Source organism: Neomonachus schauinslandi, chromosome 6, assembly GCF_002201575.2.
Source record: "Neomonachus schauinslandi chromosome 6, ASM220157v2, whole genome shotgun sequence".
In the NCBI taxonomy this organism is placed as follows: Eukaryota; Metazoa; Chordata; class Mammalia; order Carnivora; family Phocidae; genus Neomonachus; species Neomonachus schauinslandi.
The window spans coordinates 114,585,718-114,607,259 of record NC_058408.1 but is presented as its reverse complement, the minus strand read 5'-3'; the positions used below and the strand labels follow the sequence as shown (position 1 = coordinate 114,607,259).

General features: G+C 45.2%; 1 protein-coding gene across 1 annotated transcript in view; it reads left to right on the top strand.

Annotated features, from left to right (window-relative positions):
• The first annotated feature begins 1,312 nt into the window (after positions 1 to 1,312).
• The window catches only part of VSTM4 (V-set and transmembrane domain containing 4), a 91,847-nt gene continuing 71,617 nt past the window's right edge, over positions 1,313 to 21,542 (top strand). Inside the window, exons 1-2 of the mRNA XM_021699965.2 lie at positions 1,313 to 1,328; positions 1,578 to 1,976. Coding sequence (XP_021555640.1) covers positions 1,313 to 1,328; positions 1,578 to 1,976 — 415 coding nt within the window. The remainder of the gene's footprint in view (positions 1,329 to 1,577; positions 1,977 to 21,542) is intronic.

The window sequence follows — 21,542 nt, the reverse complement described above, 5'->3', positions numbered from 1 at the left end:
GTCCTAATTCCTGGAACCTGTGACTATTACCTTATGTGGCAAAAGGTACTTTATGGATGTGATTAAGTTAAGGATCTTGGAGTGTCCTGGAGTATCCTGGTGGGCCTGGCATCTGAGAGATGGGAAAGAAAATTAGAGAAAATTGACCCTTCCATCATATCTCTGAACGTATTCAGTTTATGAACTCAATAGTGGAAGCCATATAGGAGGATGAGCTTATTGCCTGGACTTTTACCATGAAGAATATTTTTCACGGGAGTCTTTCCCACCCTGACAGAGATAGGGCCTCACCTTGTTGACTCACGGCTTCTTCCTAGTGGAGGGTTCAAGTCTTTCCTCATCTCTTTTTATCCTTCCTCCTTGCTTACCTGCAGCATTGGCCAGAGTTCAAAGCTTTTGGTGACCCTCACATCAGGACCCAAGCCCCTTCTTGTGACCAGAGGTGACATTTGGGGCTTGAGATACCCTAGGGACCCCTGCTTGTGTGGTGGGGCAGGCAGGGGGTGGTGCTTGCTGCTGTTGGGCAGTTGGCAGTGCAGGGGGAGGATGTGGGACCTGGGGTGAAGACAGCCCTGCTGTCAGGTTCTGGGCATCCTGTGCAGAAACATCCTTTCTGGGCTCTGCCTTCCAGCTGACGGCTCCAGCGGTGAGCTCCAGGGCAGGACGGCCACACTGCTCAGTCCCTGTTGTCACCATGTAGTGAATCTCCCGGGGGGAGGTCTCTGTGTGAGGTCCTCTGGTCTGGCTGGTCTGAGTGGGTGTTGGGGTGGCTCCCTCCAAGGTCAGCTTGGGGGGCAGAAGGGCAGTTCGGGAGGGGCAGCCCTTGGGGGTGGATCTAATGAAGAAAACAAAGGACGGGATGTAGTAAACCAGGTCTGGAATTTTGGAGCATCTTTTGAGTTGTTGGGGCGTTCTCCCACTCCTCCCCGTTCCTGGGTTTGTTCATTCTTTATTCCTGCACTGCAGCTCTGAGACCGTGGACCTAAGTGCACAAAAGACTTAGAACAAGACACCGAGAAACCTCTGCTGCCCCAGCTCCTCGGTACTAGTTCAATGCCTGCCTGACTAGCACTGATGTTCTGCCTTGGTTACAGTGGGAATCACGGAGACAGGGCAAGGGGCTTGGAAGGGCGGCTCCTGGACCCACAGCACTGCCACCTCAGGCAGGTGATGAAACTGATCTAAAGTGACCCTGGGAGGCAGGTGGATGGGATATGGGCTGGAAATTTTTAAGGGATTCCCAAAACCCAAATCTTTATGTGAAATGTCTGAGTGTTAAATGTCAGCAACTAATTAAAGAAAATTTTCAACTATGTCTGGGCCAGGTGGTCAGTGGCATCTTATGTGGATGGGATTGTCCCATGGATGAGGACATGGGAGCCCACAGAAACCCCCTGTCCCCGCCATGCTCCAGAAGGAGTCCTCCTGTCCACCACAAAGGCACAGAGTGAGTGTGGAGGGGATCAGGGTGGCCTGCCCCTCTGGCCATGCCGTTGGCTCCCGGAGAAAAGATGCACTGTGTGTCCTTCTGGGGAAAGGCAGTGGCCATGCTCATTTTCTTCCTTTTTTCTCTGCAGAGGTGTGTGGGGCCCTCAATGTCACCGTGTCCCCGGGGCCTGTGGTTGACTACCTGGAGGGGGAAAATGCCACTCTTCTCTGCCATGTCTCCCAGAAGAGACGGAAGGACAGCTTGCTGGCCGTGCGCTGGTTCTTCGCACGCCCCAACTCCCCGGAAGCCTTGATGGTTAAGATGACCAAGCTCCGGGTGGTGCAGTACTATGGGAATTACAGCCGCAGCGCCTTCCGGCAGAGGCTGTGCCTCCTTGAGGAGAGGCGCGGGGCACTCTACACACTCTCGGTTTTGACCCTCCGGCCAGCAGATCAAGGGCATTACGTCTGCAAAGTCCAGGAAATTAGCAAGCACAGGAATAAGTGGACTGCCTGGTCCAACGGCTCCTCAGCGACGGAAATGAGAGGTAAGGGCATATCCGCTCTTTGGGGAGAGATGGGGGGACAGATCAGTGGTCCTTCCTCTAATCGGCGAGATAGGGGCCCGCAGATGGCTCTGCTGGGCTAGAATGCATTTTCATGGCCTCTGTGGGCCATGTGAACTAGGCTGTGGGGATGAGGATAGATCTTTCCTTGGACACTGGGGCTAACATGGAAGTAAGGAGAGGAAGGAGCAAGCGCCTGGCCCCATTCTGCCCAACATAGCCCTGGGCAAAACCTTCATGTCTAAAAGATTGGACTGGCTGTGTGTGTGCTTTGCCCCCAGCTCAGGTCTGTGCAGCCTTGGTTGCTTTGGCTGGAGGGTGCTGGGCATCCCCCGGAGGAGGCATGCATCGGGAGGTCCTGATGTCAATTTCCAGGCCTCCGAGCAGGGCAGGCTGGTGGCTCTGATCTATTGCCTAGAGGAACTGATCCAAGTCCCAGGCAACATCTCCCTGAGAAATTCATCTGAAAGTGGGCAGAGGACCAGAGGTAGCCCTCCCTTCCTGGAGAAAGATTGGAGGCATGGGCCGTGTTCTGGAACATCTTAGCTACCAAGCACCATATTCGAAGGTTATCATTTTTTATCACAAATATTCTACAGTTTTAATAAGACTTGCTATTGTGTGCTAAATATTACATTTTTTATTGTTTTGAACTTGAATTTGGTCTGGTACAAGATAAAGAGGATCACAAAATAAAGCTGATGGTCCCAAGTGTGAGAAAGAATCTAATATTATTACATGCATGTAATATAATATTAAAGGCATTAGTGATGTTGTTTTTTTTTTTTTTAAGATTTTATTTATTTATTTGACAGAGAGAGAGATAGCGAGAGAGGGAACACAAGCAGGGGGAGTGTGAGAGGGAGAAGCAGGCCTCCCGCGGAGCAGGGAGCCCGATGTGGGACTCGATCCCAGGACCCTGGGATCATGACCTGAGCCGAAGGCAGACGCTTAACGACTGAGCCACCCAGGTGCCCAGTGATGTTGTTTTGATAAGCTTTTTTTGAAGGGATAAAACTCAGTTGTGAAGAGGTTGTTTTTTTTTTTTTTTTTGATAGAAGGAGAAAGGGTATTTTTAATATCCTGCATGAATAAGGGACATGTTAAAGTAGATAATTTATGTAGATAGTGGTTAGTACAACTTTATTTGCCTTTGGAGTTTGCTCATTATAATCTTCTAAAGCACGGAATGATGTATTATCTGAAATGTGCACTTTTTCTCCCTAAGCAAATTCATTCAAGAAAACAAATGACTATTAGTATAAATACATCTTTTGGCACAGAAAACAGAAAAATGCATCAGATGACCATGGGCTGAGGAGGGAATCCACTCTGAATATCACTTAGCTCTGAAACATAAGATCTTATACATGTCCTTTTTATGTTTATGTCACCGTATATTCTGGAACTGTACATTACACCTCTTGGTAGTGAGGACTCTGTGCAAATTAAAATAGATGAAAACATTCCCTGCTTTCAAGTGCAGTCATCTAGTTCATTATTTAATGTGAATCTACTTTCATTGAAGGTGGGTTCCTTCTAGAACATTTATTTAGGTACTTGCTCCCCGAATCTGAGGTAGTTCATAAGGTTTCACTGGAAATACAGACCCTTGTCCCCCTTCTCCCCCTCCCCCCTCTCCCCCTCCCCCCCCCCTTCCTCCTCTTCCCGCTCTCTTCTCCGAACCTCCTTTCTCTTCTTTCTCTCCTTTTCTTTCCATCTCCTGGTCCTCTCATTTCTATTCTTCCCCTCCTCCCTCCCCTTCCCTTCACTTACTCTTTTCTTCCTCCTCTTCCCCTTGTCTCTCAGTCTGTCTGCCTCATGCTCATCCCCCTCAGGCCCTGGAAGTTGTTCTAATCTCAAAGCAGAGCTGGGCCTCCCTGGCTGCATCTGCTCAACCTCAGAGCCTCCCGCTCCTCACACTGTCTCAGCCTCTGGGCAGGGCTGTGGTTTTTCGACGGGACAATTGGAAACCTTAGGAAGTGATGACCATACCTTCTAGAACATTCCATGTAGGCTTCAAGGGGACTCCACCAGGAGGGTTAAGAAAAGGTGACTCTACATAAATGACCTGAAAGCAGACTGTCTTGTTTAGGTTGGAACATGTCCGCCCCAGGCTGGTGGGGAGCGTGCGGAAGCTTGGCTCACTAGTCCTTCCTGGGCAAGGCGCGGATCAGGCCCGTGGCTCCAGCCTCCCGGGGCACCATTTCCCCAGGCCCTTTTCCTTGCTCATTTCCAGGGGCCATGTTCTCCTAAATCTTCATCTCATATTAATAATTGTTTTATGGAAAACCAGAAAAAAACCAAACACAATGAAAAGTTCTGTGGGCAAATACTTTTGGGTGATAACACTGAATAGCAATTCTCAGAAGTGTTTTTTGCAGTGAGTGCCTTTCCTCCTCTGGGCTCCAGAGCCCCTCTGTCCTAGGGAACTCAACTTTGCTCTCCTTCCTGCAGGCTTCTGAAGCCATTCACAGGAGAGGGGAAATTTTCTTGGGAATGTTTTTTTTTTTTTTTTTTTTTTTAAGATTTTATTTATTTATTTGAGAGAGAGAGAACACATGAGAGGGGATAGGGTCAGAGGACGAAGCAGACTCCCTGCCGAGCAGGGAGCCCGATGCGGGACTCGATCCTGGGACTCCGGGATCATGACCTGAGCCGAAGGCAGTCGCTTAACCAACTGAGCCACCCAGGCGCCCCTCTCGGGAATGTTTTTAACACTACCGCTCTCCCCTGCCCTTGACCATGGACTGTCACACTCTCCTTGCATTGTTCTTTTTTTTTTTTTTTTTTAAAGATTTTATTTATTTGACAGAGAGAGATACAGCGAGAGAGGGAACACAAGCAGGAGGAGTAGGAGAGGGAGAAGCAGGCTTCCCGCTGAACAGAGCAGGGAGTCCGATGCGGGACTCGATCCCAGGACCCTGGGATCATGACCTGAGCCGAAGGCAGACGCTTAACGACTGAGCCACCCAGGCGCCCCACTCTCCTTGCATTGTTCTTAATGTGAGATAAAATTGCTGGTCTTCCACTGTAAACTCCCAGGAAGAATGGTTGGCATGTGGCGTCTTCTCGTCTCACTGTTGCAAAAGGAGGTTGACTCTTGCTGTGTCTTGAGGGGGTGGTTCCTGGCAGGTGTCACAGCACTATAGCCTGGTCCCCAAATATTGGCTGTTTTCTATTGCAAAAATAATATAGTTCAAGTAGAGATATGTGAAGAAATATTGAAAGGGCTTAAAGAAGAAAATAAAAATGGCTTGCAATATCTCCACCCAGGCATAACTTAACATTTCAGTGTAGATCCTTCCAATCACTTGTATGCAAATAAAAATTAAAAACCTAATTCCTCTCATACCCTAAGTACTATTTTCTGACTGGCTTTTCTCATACTAGAGTGTGCACATTTTCCCATGTTGTTAAATATGCTTCCATCGCGTAATTTTAATGGCGGGATAGTATTCCATGACGGGGACGTATCACAATTTATCTTTCCCATTACTGTTACTGGACAGTTAAGACATTCGAAATTCTTGTCAATAAATCTCCATAAATGTCCCTGCCTTTAGAATAAAGTCCTGGAAATAAGATTGCTGGGTCCAAAGGTATATTCAATTTAATGATTGATATAATTTAGGCTGATAACAATTTAAGGAGGTGAATTGACCTCTAGAATAGTTAATGAATTTATATTCCCACCAGCATTGAAAATGCCTTTTTCCTATGGATTGGTTCTATGTAATATAGACTTTTTAGAGATAATGATGAGGAGGAGGAAGAGGAGGGGACTAGGAATGCCTGGTATACAGTTGACCCTCAATAAGTACTTGATGAATGAATGAAATGCTCTTTGATAGCAGCATTTCTTGCTACCAATACTTGGAGGTAGGCAAGACTTGGTGGATAATGTCACCTTCTCTGGGAGAAGTCACCTCTCTTTCCCTTGGCCTATTCTAATTGTACATCTCATGCAAGGCCCTTGTCCATCCTTCCTCTTTCCTCAGGACTTATTTGTGTATGCTAGCCCACAGAGATCTGTCTTACATCCTAACATCCTCAGGTGTACACCATCCCCAGAGGTCATCATCATCAATGGTGTGGTCTGCATCCACCAAGTCCCTCTTGTGTGGGCATTTGATGCACGCCCACACACATATATTCCAACAACACTACACTTCATGCTTTACAAGTATTGCTGATGATGTTATTTACACTTTTTCGTAATTGATATTACATAGCCAGACAACACCAAACTGCATGCCATCATTCCCCTAGTGATGAAGTCTCACGAAACTTCCAATTTTTCATTAACACAACAAGTGCTTCAGTGAACATCATTCTACACATTTTCAAGTGCATCTGTTGGATTCCTGGAAAGAGAATTGCTGGGCCTAAGGCTATGCATATTTAAATTTTTAATAGACAATGCCCGTAGGGTCTCCAAAAAGATTTTACAAATTTATACTCTGACCATCATTGCATGATAGGGTCTATTTCCCTGAAGCCTCATTACCAATGGATATTATTAATCTTTTTCATTATTTATCCCAATGATGGGAAAAAGAATATTTCATTGTTGTTTTAATTTTGATTATTATTTTCAATACAATTTAATTTCAGTTATTGTATTCAATTATTAGTGAGGTTGAACATCTTGTCATATGTTTATTGACTGTTTAAAAAAATTTCTTCTGTCAGGGCGCTTGGGTAGCAAACTCAGTTGAGTGTCCGACTCTTGGTTTTGGCTCAGGTAGTGGTCTCAGGGTTGTGGGATCAAGCCCCGTGTTGGGCTCTGTGCCCAGCATGGAGTCTGCTTGGCATTCTCTCTCTCCCTGTCCGTGTGCCCCTCCCGTTCATGCTCTCTCTCTCTCTGTTTCTCTCTCTAAAAATAAATAAATAAATCTTTAAAAAAAAAAAATTTCTTCTGTCAATCACCTGTCCCTAACCTTTGCCTATTTGTCAATTGGTTGCTGTCTTTTACATATGTATGTATACATACATATGTATGTGTGTATATATATATATATATTTATCTGATCATTCATTTTTTAGCTGTTATATATGGTACAAAATTTTCTTCCTTTTTGTTACTTATCTTTACACTTTATTTATTTATTTATTTATTTATTTACCACATAGATATTTTACATTTTCAGGATATTTATGTTGTCAAATTTGCTGGTTTTTTTCCCTTTATGATATTCCTTTTTTCAGTCATATTTTTTTTTAATTGAGATGTAATTTATTCAATAAATTGCACATGGTACCTTGGTTTCATATATTATCTAGGAAGGTATTTCCCACCCAAGCTTATAAAAGTATTTTCTGTATTTTTCTTTAATATTTTTAAAGGATTAAAAAAACGTTTTACTCCTTTATCTCTTTGGAATCCATTTTTGTATAAGGTGTGGAATAAATAACTCTTTGTTTCCAAATGGCTATCCTATTGTCCCTACTTTATCTATTGAATAGATAAAATTTCCCTGTTTTGAAATGCTACAATGTCATAAGCAAAATTCCTACATTTAAATGCAAACTCCATACTCACCAATAAAGCACTATTTTAATTATTAGAGAATAAGGCAAGTCTCATTATTTTTTAAATAAATGTCTTGCCTGGTCTCGTATAGTTTTTTCCTCAGCTGATCTTACATAGTTTTGTAGAAATTATGTTGGGGTTTGATTTTATTGGGATTTAATTGACTTTATAAATTACTTTGGCGTGGGTATATACATCTTATGTTTTTTTGATTTTTTTTTTTTTTTTTTTTTTTTTTTTTTTTTTTTTTTTTTTTTTTTAGAGAGGGAGGGAGAGAGAGAAAATTAATCAGGCTCCACTCCCAGTGTGGAGCCCAGTGTGGGGCTTGATCCTAAGACCCTGAGATCATAACCTGAGCTGAAATCAAGAGTCAGACGCTGAACCTACTTAGCCACCCAGGTGCCCAATGTTTTTATGATTTTAAATGTTCCTGTCCATGGAATTGCTATGTTCCTTCATGTGTGCAGGGTGATTATTTTTTTTAATCTTTCAGTAAAAGATATCTTAACATGAGCCTTGAATATTTTTTATTATGTTTATTTCTAGGTATTGTAACACTTGTAAGTAGATTCTATCCCTTCTCCCTAGGTGCATACACACACACACACATCTTTTAAATTGGTTATTGCTGATGTACAGAAAGGTTGTTGACTTGCATTTGGCAACATAGTGACTTATCTTTTTTTTTTTAATACATACTTTTTCAGTTGCTTCTCAAGAATGTCTGCAAATTGATATGTCATTGTTTTTGCTGACCTTATTGCATTGGCCAGGACTTCAGGGGTAGTGAGTCATCTACCTGTACTCTATTTGTTGACAGTGCTGGGAATTTTAATTTTACCATTTGGGCTTTTATCTTAACCATATTTTTCCATCTAGCCCACATGGCCACAGTTAGGGACTGTCAGTTCTCTACTGAAAAACCAGCTTTGAGATACCCATGACTTTTTCATGATCCCCACCAGTAAACCTATCAGAAAAGCAATTGGGATTGACCTGGCAATGTCTCTTAGTAGTTTACCTTTTCCTTTTTAAATTTCTTAAAACTCTTTACAAAATCCATTCTAAAGAAATGAGCTATCAAGCCATGAAAACATGGGGGAAACTTCAATGCTTATTGCACAGCGAATGAAGCCAATCTGAGAAGGTATAAACTGTATGATTCCAACCTTAGGACATTCTGGAAAAGGCAAAACTATGGAGACAGTAAAAAGATCAGTGATTGCCAGGGGTTGCAGGGAGAGAGGGATGAATAGGTGCAGCACAGAGGATTTTTACAGCAAAGAAAACATTCTGTATGATTCTATAATCGTGGATACATGTCATTATTAATTTGTCCAAACCCATAGAACATACCATACCAAGAGTGAACCCTAAGGTAAATGATGGACTGTGGGTGGTTATGATGTGTCATTGTAGTTTCATCTATTATAACAAATGTACCCCCCTGGTGGGGGTTGTTGACAGTGGGGGAGGCCATGTATAGGAGCTGGAGGTTTGGGAGATCTCTATACCCTCCCCTCAATTTTGCTCTGAACCTAAAACTTCTCTAAAAAAATTAAAGTCTTAATAATAATAAAAAATCCATTCTAGAAACTTGTCAGAGATAGCCTAAAGTTTTAAAACCTACTTTCCTACTTTTTTTTTTTTTTTTTTTTAGTCAAGGTGTTAATGACCTCAGGGTTCTCTGACCCTCCCAGGTAAGAAATAGACACAAGGCCAAGGATGGGGTGGATAGCGGTTACTGCAAGCTCATGCCTGAGCATGAGGGAGACAGCCGTAGTAAGAGGGATACCAGGCTGCTCCCCAAACAAGGGCCCCGGGCAAGTGTTTGAAGGGGCTGAGGCAGGAAAGGAGTGACGTCATGTATATATATCCCAGGTAAAGGTAGGGAAATACAGGGAGTTGGGTGCGTAGGTACAGTTGACAGAACATTTTATTTGCATGTTAAGTCTCCACCCCAGGCATGATTTTTAGCATTATAATGAGGGAAAAAGTCAAAAGGTCAGGGCTGCTGAGGGCCTTTGTGGCTCTGACTGGTCTGCTCTGGTCTTTGCAGGAGCAAACTGGTTGTAAGTTGCAATCTGGAGCTTGTTTCAAGCTTATAGCTTCTGGCTTCCTGATTCAATGCAGCACCTTGGAGGTGGGCTAGAGAAATAGATTATCAGAGGGGGCTGAGGTTTTCTGCAAGTTCCTGTCTATATAAGACTGTGCCTCAGGGAAGGAACGTACAAACAGGTGGCTAGTCAAAGAGCTTCCATTTTGAAACACTGAAATTGTAAGGAGATCAGGGCCTAGAGCAACCTCATCCCATCGTATGCTTTTCTAGGCAGGCGCCTCAGGATCAGTCTCGTCCCTGGTGCATCTCTAAGATGGTGGCTCCTTACAAAGTCCAGCTCGTTATCCATGTGCTTATAAAATGCTTTATAAATCTCATACAAAATAATAAAAAAAAATAACAAAAAACCCAAGACCAAACCAAATAACCAGCTCATCCCAATATCTGCGGTGTTATTTGCTTTACTTTCCTCTATCTGTTTTTGAGTTTCTCCCAATTTGGGGTGAGCCCTTGAGCATGTATATGTGGTGAAAAAAAATAGCAAGTTATTGGGGAAAAAAATCTACTCTAACATACGGATTTGTCATGGCTTTTCCCCCCTGGAAACATCTCTGGAAGTGTTTGGCTAAGAAATATAAGTTGTATTAATTTGAGGCAAAGCACAGCTTTTGTTTTGCCGTTTTATGTTTTAGCTCTGCATGTCCGTAAAACGTGATGGAGAAGTGGAGATTTTGAAGAATCGCGAATTGATGAATCGGGGCTTATCTGCAAATCATGTCTGTGTGAGACTGTGGGACGGAGGGCTCCTGCCTGTAGGGTTGTGGGTGCCGTGTGGCACAAAATGAAATGATAAATAATGGGAGCTGAAAATATGTGACCCTCTAGAGGACAGTGGAGTCACGATCGGCTTATTTTGGAAAAGTTGTCCTGTCAGATGAACCTGACGGTATTATTTTTATTACATGGAGGCAGAAGGAAAGGTAAAGAATGTTATGCAGATTCTCCAATTGTTCGTGCTCTGTGAGCACTGAACGGAGCAAGAAGCCCTGCCTGCAGAGAAAATAGATCAGAAAGTCCTAATTAGTGACACATGGCGCTGGAACCCTCTGGAGAGGGGTTCAGTGGAAACGGGGAGGGCCAGTGTTAGGTTTGATTTCATTCAGTTGTTTAATCAATGACACTGAAAAAGGAGCACACAGCACCCTAATGGAACTTTACAGAAAATACAAAATTGGGAAATGTTTTTCATGTCAGCGAGGAGTAAAAACATAATAAAAACGAACCCAGAGAGGTAAGAAATACAGGCAGGAAATAACAGAATGAGATTCAATTTGGAAAATGGCAGAGCAGTGCATGTGGGGACAGCGCAGCTCAGGCACCGTTGGATCGTCCACGAGAGGCTGAGAGGCTGCCTCTGTGAAGGGACCCTGGTGACAGTGGCAGTGAATTAGACGCGCGCCTGCAATCTGATTCGGCAGCGCCAGCAGCCGCCGTGATTTCCGTCCACGTACGAGTTGGCCCCGTGTCCCCGCGAAGGCAGGCGGTTGTGCCGTGTGCGCTGTGCTGGTTAGACTGATGGGGACTACAGCAGTCCGTTTTGGGAACCTCGTTTCCAGAAAGATCGACTCAAACTAGAGAAGAGGGGCGAGCGTGATGAGGAAACGAGTGGCAGCCTCCAGAGATGCGATCAGTTCAGCGGAGGAAGCTTCGCTGGGCTCGGTGAACACATTGCCTGGGGAAACAACACGTTGACTACAGTGTTCAGCAGCGCTGGGTGGACTCATTTATCCCTTCACTCGGTGGGCATTTTATTGAGTACCTGCTCTGCTGGAAACATGGGGACACATACGGGTAGATCTGTCTATAGGGGTGGCTATTGCACAAACAGATAGGAGGTTACAGGGTAGTGTACGTGCAATGATCACGGTGTGCGCGGGGCATTCATTCAACACACGGGAGAGCCCCTGAGGATGAGGGAGAAGGCAGTGCCCTTTCTGCAGGGCTGGAAATGGGAGGAGGCGGCATTTCAGTGTGTGGGTGTCCCATCACTGTGGGTGGGAGCCTGAGCTGGGGCAGGCAGCCGTGGATTACTGGGGGAGGCAGGCAGGGCTGAAGGTGGAGGAGCTTGTACTGAATATTAAGGAATTTACACTTGATTTTGTAGGCTGTTCTTCTCAATCTCGCCTAATGATAAGAACCACCGGGGCCACTGTTAACATTCCCAAGATTCCCAAGCATCTGCCCAGGGGATTCCAGTCTGTTACGCCTGGGGTGGAATTTGAATATTTAACATGAAGTCTAGGTGATTTGATCATCAGGCAGTTTTGAGGATCTCTGCTTTAGCCCTTGGAAAACCCCAGGAAGTATTAAAGTCTTCTGACAGGTCCCTGTGTTGGCTGTTCAGGGCATGGATTTGGGGGACCAGACTAGAGGATGAGGAGGCAGCCTTTTGTAGTTGCCCAGGCTTGGAATGATGGAAGATGACATTTGGCAGGAGGAATGGAGGGACATGGAGAGGTCAGATGAGAAGTCTTTAGTAATCGGTTGGGTGTGGGCAAGAGAGAGAGCTTGGGGATGGCACCCGGAGGTCCAACTCAGTAGTGTGAGTAGGGTGGTGCCCACAGCCAGTCCATAGGGGACATTTAAGATTGAGAGTAAGATGGCTGGAGGCCACCCTGCACTGATGTCTGGTAGGTACACAGGCCTGTGGAGTTGAAGCTCCTGTCTGATCCGGCTAATGCGAACTGATTTCTGAGTCAGGCAGCTGAAACCATGGGTGGGGGGGGGGGGGTGAGAATGCCAAAAGGCAGGGGTAGGGATGGAGCCAACATTTGGGGCAACGGAAGGAGCTAGTTTGGGTTGGTGTTGATTCAGGCACCTCCAGGCCAGCCCGTTGGCCGTCTGGAAAAAGCGGAATGTTCTTAGTAGAAGGGCAGCACCGGAGGGAGAAAGTACAGCATCTCTTTGCCCGGATCCCCAGAAGGTAAGTCTGTGGGAAATCCAGAGAAGCACAGTGCTCTAGGTGGGGACCAGCTGCAGCCACCTCGATCCCCAGGGGGCCCCGTGAGCCTTGTGTCTTCTGCTCCAATGACAGCCATCTTTCGGTAATATCTTCTTGCTCATTCATCATGAGCAGGTGAGATGCAGATGTGGGCCTCACAGCAGGTGAGACACGATGAGATGAAGAGCAGGGTAAGGTCTTGCCCGACCCCAGGGATAGCCGGGAGGTGGAGTCCTTGAGTGCCCTGTACCCAGCACTGTGATTTGGAAAGATTGCAGTTAGCACAGCAAGGAAATCAGAATGGAAATGAAAGAGTATAAGCAGAGGTTTGGGATACTACCCAGTGGGGACATGAAGCTGCTCGGTGAGGTCTTAAGGGATGGCAGCTTTAATTCCCCAGACCTCATAAAAAGTTATCCTTGATGGCTTTTCAGCCCAGTCCTGCCACCCACAGACTCAGGCAGACTGATACTCTGAGCCAGAATGAATCTGCATACTTTCAGATGGAGACGTCTTCATTAACAGTGAAAATGCTACTAATAGAAGCAATTTGCAAAGGCTATCTCCTGCAATTTAATCAGTATCTCAGTCTGACCCCAAATAACATATTTTAATAAGCCAAATGGCTGTCTGACTTAAGATTATATAAATAAGCTTTAAATGTGGGGAGTGAACAAAGCAAACAGAAAACTCTGTTACTCTAAAAGTACTTGGGGGCAAAGATGAAATTATAATTTCTTATTTGACTACTTAACCCCAAAATGTTAGAGGGAATTTAATAATTGGATCTGAAAGTACTACCACAGGGAACCCATATTTCAAGTTTCAGGGGAAGAAATTAAATAATTCCCTTTTCTCTGGAGACACGGAGCAGATAATTAGGAGCGAGATTTACTAAACATTTAGTGCTACTGCTTAATTAAGCAAGCACACATCATGATGTTGAAAGTATCAACAGGTCCAGATCCTCAAAGGGAACAAATTGACGACAGGAGTGTAATTTAAACTACACTTGAAACAATTCTTCAGTGTGCCTACCCTCACTCCAACTGCCATGGTCTTGGAAGAGTTTAAGAGACTGAAATCAAACTGAACAAACATGTATTAAGCCCCGGTTTATGAGCCTGTTATCACTGTGCCTACCTTAAAGAGAGGGACGGGTGGGGAGGTCTGATCCCCACCCTCTCCAGGCCCCAGCCTCTCAATCTGGAGGAGGGGACATGTAGATACGAGCATAGATCTGATAGGTACTATGGAGATAGCTAATAAAAAGGGAGTGTGAACAGGCCATAGAAGAGGGTGACGCTGGCTTGGGAGTAAAAGAGAGACAAAGATACATTCTCGGGGGAAATGAGGAGGTCACCTGGAGGATGCGGGATTCCACTGGGCCACAGGGTGAGGGGGGCTAGGGCAGCTCTGGGGCCATGCCACGTCAAGAGACAAAACAGGCCGAGCAAAGGATAGACGAGGGAGAGAAGAGGAATTTGCAGATGACTTGAGGAAGCTGGCTGCATGTTTGTGGGTGGTGAGGGCCAGAGGGGGGCAGTGGTGAGAGCCAAGGTTGGCATGGTGGACCTGGCCAGGGACCTCGACTCCAGGGACCTGCCAGATTCTTCTGAAATGTATCCTCATACCTGACACAGGGCATGGTACGGAGAAGGGCTCAGTGATGATTTTTTTTTTTTTTTTAAGAAAGAATGAATGAGTGACCCAGGCTCTTTGGTAAAATGCCATTTTAATTAATGGCAACAAGGAGTGGAAGGTGGTAGTGAGCAGGTATATAGACCTGGCCTGGCATTGTATCTGGAGAGGGTCAGTTCCCAAGCCCTACATTTCAGCATTTCCTAATGGCTTTTTGGGGGCATACACATGGCCTTTGTATTCTGTAGCAGATTCCATCTCACAAGGCAACTTTTTTTTCCAACTGTCTTATAATGGGAGGTCTATTTAATCCAGGTTTTTTGTTTGTTTGTGTGCTCTTTTGCTTTCCTTTGTGTTTTAGAATTTGTCTTAACAGTGGATGCAAAAGAAAAGAGTGGCTTGAAATAGACACAACTGGAACTTTTCCGTTTCTCATCAGCTGCTCCCTGTAGGTCACTGGGAGGTCTTATTCACATGGATGGCTTTGTCTGAGCCCCAGGAGAGACTGCCTTTGGCCCGAATCTTGGAGACACAAGGAGGAAGTGAAGCAATAGGGTGAACTTCTGAGGGTCAGAGACAGAGAAAGTCTCTGTGTGTCCCTGGGGCTGCCGTTGCCTTCCCTGAGAACGCTGATCCAGTTATAAATAGTGGCGACACAGCTACATTTTTAAGTTTTTTTCCTTGGGAAACTGTCCCATCATTGAATAAGAAGGGACGGTGAACTAAGTATATTCATTTTTGAATTTGCAGCAAAATGTTGACTCCTCTTTATTTTCTTTAAGGATCTTTCCTTGTGCGTACTCCATATCACCAACCTCTTCTGGTCTCCTTCGATTTTTCCCTCCTATTGATCTGTGTAAGATGCTGCCTGAGGAAACTGAGACAGGGCAGTGTCTGCCATCTGGATTCCTACAGCCCCTGGGTGCAAATCAACGAGATCTACATGCCAGGGACCAGGGCTTTCAATGGCTGCCCCTCTCCTTTCAACTCCAGTGAACTTAAGAATTGTCTTCTGCTTAAGATCCTGGGACTTCCTACCTCCATCCTGTAACGAACTAAGAACTCAGAGGCCATAGGATTAATCACAGCAGACCCAGAGTACATTAACTCCTAGGCCAGAACTTTGCAGAGAAGTTAGGCTTGATGGCCCAGCGTACTGGTGTATTCCCATTGCTTTGGAAGCAGGGCTTCCAGATGAAGGGAGGTGGCTGGGTAGACAGGTCTCTCCCTGGCCTCTCTTCCCAGCCTTCCAGAATGTAACAGTGTCATCATCCCAGGACCAAGTTCTTTTGGGAGGTCTTGACCCACCAGTACCAATGCTCATGCTCATTCCATTCATTTGTTCTTTCGAAGTAACCGTGAGTTACAATGGGCCAAGAAGGATTCTGGGAAGTGAAGAAGACAGGTGCAGTCCCAGCTGTCACCTTCCCGTCAGCTGGGGGTGGTGGATAATGAACAAGATGAAGGAGTGAGGCACAGTGATGCTTTCTAAGGCAACACGTTGTGCAGGGAGAGAGGGCATGAAATACCAGGTCATCATTGGAGGACAGTGTCTCTCACTCAAATTCTCTCCAGTTTGCAAGTTGGAGTCAGCGGCTTGGAGAGACACATCGATCGTTACAGATGGTCTACTTTTTAGAAAGTAACTTCCTTGAAAACTGTGTTCTTTTGTCTTAAGACATGCTATTTAAAGGGGCCTGTTTGGAGATTTTTGTAAACAACACTCATGCTATTGCTTACTCCTTAGGTTTTGCTGTTTCTTTTCTTTTCCCTGGATGAAACGGAAAGAGGCATTGTTTGAGTTTCAAGCCCTGGGCCCTGCCCTGGACTGGACGAGTGATTGAGGCCCAGGGTCTGGCTCCTCATGACTTGAATCTCCTCTCCCACATCTCCTTGGACTCGTGCTCACCTCTCTACTCAGAGTGTGTGAGGCGAGGCTTCTCTGAGTGGAGTCCTGAGACCCTGAGCCTCAGGCTTTCCTGAATGATGTGCTCCCCAATCATGCGCATTCCCAAGCCCTCCCCAGATTTCTCTTCAGAAGCTCAGGGGTGATGCCTGGGGAAGTTCATTTTAGCAAGAGTCCCAGTGAGTTCCACTACACACCAAAGTTTTAGAAATCTTGGTCTTTGGGCACTAAATAAAGGTCACACCGTCTATGATTAAAATCTGTGTAATCTGGGAGAACACTTTAGCCCAGCCTGTCGAGCAGTGGGAATAGAAAGGCAAAGGTATGTCTCCTGAACTCAGGCTGGCCTTTCCCATGTCCCTGCGGCCTCCTCAGGCCTCTGGCTCTGCTGGGGCCCCCTCTACACCTCTCTCCATCAATATCTGCATTTCAGAAGGCTTTCCATATCAGAAATGTGCTGTGCACCTTCCTTTGGATGTAACCGATGGTTGCAATTTAAACTCCTTTAATTGTAGGATCTTTTGTTAAAGAAACTGGGTACACAGGGGAGCAGATGAGAAAGAGTTTTGGAAGAAAGGGAACCTTTCCAAGGCCCCTAAAAATCGTCAGCCACCTGTTCTATGGATGATGGGGTCAGCGCAGGTCCAGAGAAGGGTGTCAGTATGATCTGTGAAAAGGAGACCAGGAGGGGAATGGTAGGCCCCTCAGCCTGGAGGGCATTGTCCTGGTGTCGGGTAAACTCCCGGGACACAGTCTGCCACCGCCTGTGAAACACGCTCTCCCCAAGGGAGTTGGCAGGACATTCTGTCCAAGTTAGGAATCAAACCTCTCCGTTTTCACACCTCTTTGAGTGATGGTTTCCCCACGGATCTCATCCCAGGGGGCTTGACCAAGATTCTTTCTTTCCAACCTGCTTTTTCCAGACACGAGGTTGATAGGATCAGTTTGTCTGGGTGCCTCTGGGCTGCATTCTTCCAGACCGTTTGGGATCCTGCAGCCACTTTGAACCAGTTCTTCCCCGAGGGGCCAAGACAGGGTGGATCTCGAAACTTGCCCCTTTTGAGATTCATCTGATTCTGCTGTCTTGGGTAGAGGCCCCCAGACAGCCTGCAGCTCCATCATCTGGGCCCCCACCTTCACCGGAAGGTCACACAGGTTCTGCCCACTGGGCACCAGGGTCCCAAGAAATTACAAAGCAGTCAGTAGGTAAGCTGATGACTTAGCTTTGAGTGTTCTTGTTTTCTCTACTGTGAGTGCAAACCGATCAATAAATGGGCCTAGGAGTCAGACAGAGATAAAAATGCCCACTTTATTCCAGATGAAGCTGTACTAAGAAAAGTGGTTTGGTGATGAGGCCTAATTGGACTTCTTTTTGCTTTCCTGATCAGTTGCACTACCCTCCTCGGGACCCTCCCCCAGGCCCACCCAGCATGGCCGTCCAGGGCCCCGCACCTCATGGGTGGAGGTGGTCTTTGCAGGGAAGATGGAAGAGGAGAGTGCACATGAGTGGCCACAGGCGGGAGCTCCCAGGCAGGGTTGGCATCACTCCCAGCAGCTGGGGTAATGAGACCTCCCCAAGGGGGTGCACACTGCCCATCCCCTCATCAGCTATTTGCTGAGAGCCCAGTCTCAGCGTATACAAGACAGAGGCTACCTTGAGCAGGGGCTCCACCACATTCCTCTCACCCAGAGAGGGGCAGTGGGTCAGAAGCTCCCCTGGATCAGGGACTCCTCCCCAACCCCCTTGCCTGGGGGAGTAGGAGGGTGAGTGGATGTGGGAGAGGAGGGAGGGTCAGACAGGGATACTCAAGTAACACGCTCCCTTCTGAGAAGGGACCGAAGTGCTATTCTTCCTCCCAATCTTGGAAACCCAGCACAGAGGACGAGCCCCCATCCCCCCTGCATGACCCTACAAGACAACCCATTAGTTAAAAGGCTGTCTGCACGTGAATTCCTAATCTTTGAGGGATTATGGTGGGAACCCCCCCAGTCATAGGTAGCTATTAGAAGGTAAGGATTTTGAGCTCCCCTGAGCTGATGCTTAGGAAAAGCCAGCTCTTTGGGTATGAAAGGCTGCTTATTGCCTTCCTCCTCGTTGTCTGAGAGTCCAGCTGGATCATCAGGTGAGGCAAGTGCAGTTGAAAGTGATAGATATATGGAATCTCATTTAAAAGGCTGCAATCTTCTGATGGCTAAATTCATCGGAAACCATTATAAATGCTCTATGATCAAGAAACTTGCATTTTATTTCTGAAAGTCTTTATCAATATGAATAATCTGCGGTTGGAAAATTTGCCACTCTTTCCTTGGTGAAACAGAATGTTTCCTTGAAGCATTTCATCCTCCTCCATATCTACCCTGCAGTGGCCTCTTCACTCAGTGTCTCCAGGTTGGCTGCTATAAATTTATGTCTGCCCTGTGCAGCCAGGCCATGAAGGAGTTGCGCTAATCAAGTCGGCTGACCCACTGCTTGTCCACTACAAAGCCCTCTATCCACCTGGCCGTGTCCCACACTGTGTTTCCTTACAGTGTGTGGACTCAGACACAGGGCTTGACGATGTATCAAATTCACTTTGAAATAGCAGGGGATTAGCAGCCGAAACAAGATAGTTATGGCAAAACCTTGGAAAAATTTCTGAAGCTCTGGAAGAGTCCATGGAACAGATGAAGTTATGACTGGTGTTGCTAATCATATGCAAACAGAGTTGCTGCATTTTCCCATAAAGTAGATGCACTGGGGGGAAATGAGGAACATCCATTAATTTGTTGCTTAGAGCCCTGTTAACTTAGGATCCCAGTTTGTTGGCTCTTTCAGTACATGTCTCCATAAGTTGGTTAGGGAGACCTTGTTATCTTGTATCGCACATAAGGCAAAGCCATTGATAGTGACTACATCAAGGGCCCACAATTTCAGAAAAGAAAAAATGAAAAATGAAGAAAAAGTTATTCGAAGGCACCTGCCTTTGCTAGGGTGATAGCAGCCCTTTCGAGCTGTAGACATTTAGCGGACAAGGACGAGGAAACCTTCCTTGTGGACCATTTGGATGACTGAAGAGTCACACAGTGAAACAAAGGGCTGACAGCAAAGGACCATGCTGGAATTAGGTGCGGGAATTAGAGCAGTGAAGAAAATAGACAAAAATCTCTTTTCTTATGGAGCTAACATCCTTGCGGATAAAAATGGCTTATTTGGTCTCAGGCACTTTTCTAAGCACTTCACATACATTAACCCATTTGACTCTCACATGTCCCATAAGAGTAGGCACTTATCACCCCTATTTGTGAAACTAAGGAACTGGGAAATCAAGCACCTTGCCCAAGGTTACCCAACCAGTAAATGGCAACTTGTGTTTTTAACCCGGTGTGTATTAGTGCATCTCAGACTTTTTAAGTTCATCTGATTGATCCAGGGTATCTGGTTTAAAAACAGGTTCTGATCCAGTAGGTCTGGCTTGGGGACCCTGTGATTCTGTACTTCTGACAGGCCTCCAGGTGACACTGAACTGCTGGGCTGTGGGCCACATTTGGAGTGGTAAGGCTCTGGATGATGATGGGCATGCTCGATCTCTTGAAAACTCAGGTCCTTGGAGATAATCTATTTTTCCTTTCTGTATTGTCTTCATTGGGTCTCTTTATGGTTATCCTAGCCTAGGCTCAATTAGTTGAAGCTATGAAAGACCTTTCAAGCTAATTCAGAAGAAAGGTAGGGATAGTTTAAGGATATGGAGCTCATAGAATGCAAGGATAGCAGCCACATTACATCAGCCCTCTTGGAGCCTAGAGCTCCAGCAAGATCAAGTCCTCAGCTCCATGAATCCTCTCACTTCCAGGTTCCCCTTGGGGGTTCTGCCCCTGCTCCATTCCACTTGCCTGTTTTTCCAACATGGCTGCTGCCTGGAAGTCCACAGGCTCTTTCAGCCCCAGGGCCCACAACAACCATATATACTGTGTTTCTTAGTTTAAATTCTTGAAGGAAGAATCTGATTGATTGCTCCGGCAGTCAGCTGTGGGTGGGGAAATTAAGCAGGACTGATGATGGGCAAATGGTGTGGCTTATCGAATATTCCATGCAAGACCAAGAGTTCATTCCTGGAGGGCCAGACTGCCTACTTTGTGGGGCACTCAGAAAGAAATGGATTATCCATTTATTTACTAGGCGCTTACCAGTTGCTAAGCAGTCTACCAAGTGATGGGGATATAGAGGTAGAAGAAATATTTTAAGGAATTTAGGTTCTAATGGGAGAGTTCTTCAGTAGTGGCTTAAGCAGCTTATAGCAGACCAAAGCCTTCCTTCTGAGAAAAACTAGAAATTGGAAAAAAAAAAATCTGTGTTTCAACTGTAATAATTACGTATTTATATATCATATATACATTTGTATTACATAATTATATATATTTTAGCTATCCTAATTTTTCTCTGAAGGACTATCTAGATAGAGCATAGAGAAGTTAGTGACCCCAATTGTTGGAGACACTTAACTCTTTAAGAAATTCAACCATACTTAAGCAGCACTAGTTAAGAGAAGCTATGCAGAAAGTATCAATTGGGATGCTTAGGAGGCAAGCAGAACTTTTGGCAATTTTAACAACTGGAAGGGCCATGTTTAATACTCTAGGCTTCTCACTGAGGATCCCTGAAGTCAGGGCAAACCTTAGATAGTCCAGACCATATAAAACTGAAACCCAGACTCTAGGCAGTTAAAATCTTGATTGGATTAGATGTTCATCCCTCTACTTTAACTTGTTATCAGGAAAATTAAAAAAAAAAAAAAGTTTAAGATTTTATTTTTAAGTAAAAAATGTTTAAAATCTTATTTTTAACTAATCTCTATACCCAACGTGGGGCTCGAACTCACAACCCTGAGGTGAAGAGTTGCACACTCTACCCACTGACCCTGACAGGTACCCCGGAAAATAAAATTTTGCCTAGCATCTCTAAGGTTTTCTATATACAATGTCTGGCATTCAGTTAAAAAAAAAAGTGTTAAGACATAGCCAGGGACAGGATCAAAAGCAAAGACAGATAAGAGAAACAGGTCAATGAGTGATGCAGATATGAAAGTTATCAGGCACATGCATTAAAATAATATGATTAATATGGTTTCAAAATCAGGTGACAAGCTGGAGAAATTCATCTGGGAGCTGGGATATATAAACATGAATAAATTAATTAAATATAAAAAAGGATTAATAGGTGGGTTTATCAGATGGGAAGACTGGCGATCTGCAAGATGGATCAATAAGAAATATAAGGCCTAGAGGAGTAAAAAGATGGAAGATTCAGATTGAAATTCATGTCAATATAATACAAAAGTTTTTGGGAGGGACAGTAAATAGAGTTAAAGTTTCGGACGATCTCTGCCATATGCCTTACTTCTCATACTGATTCAATCTCCATTCCAACC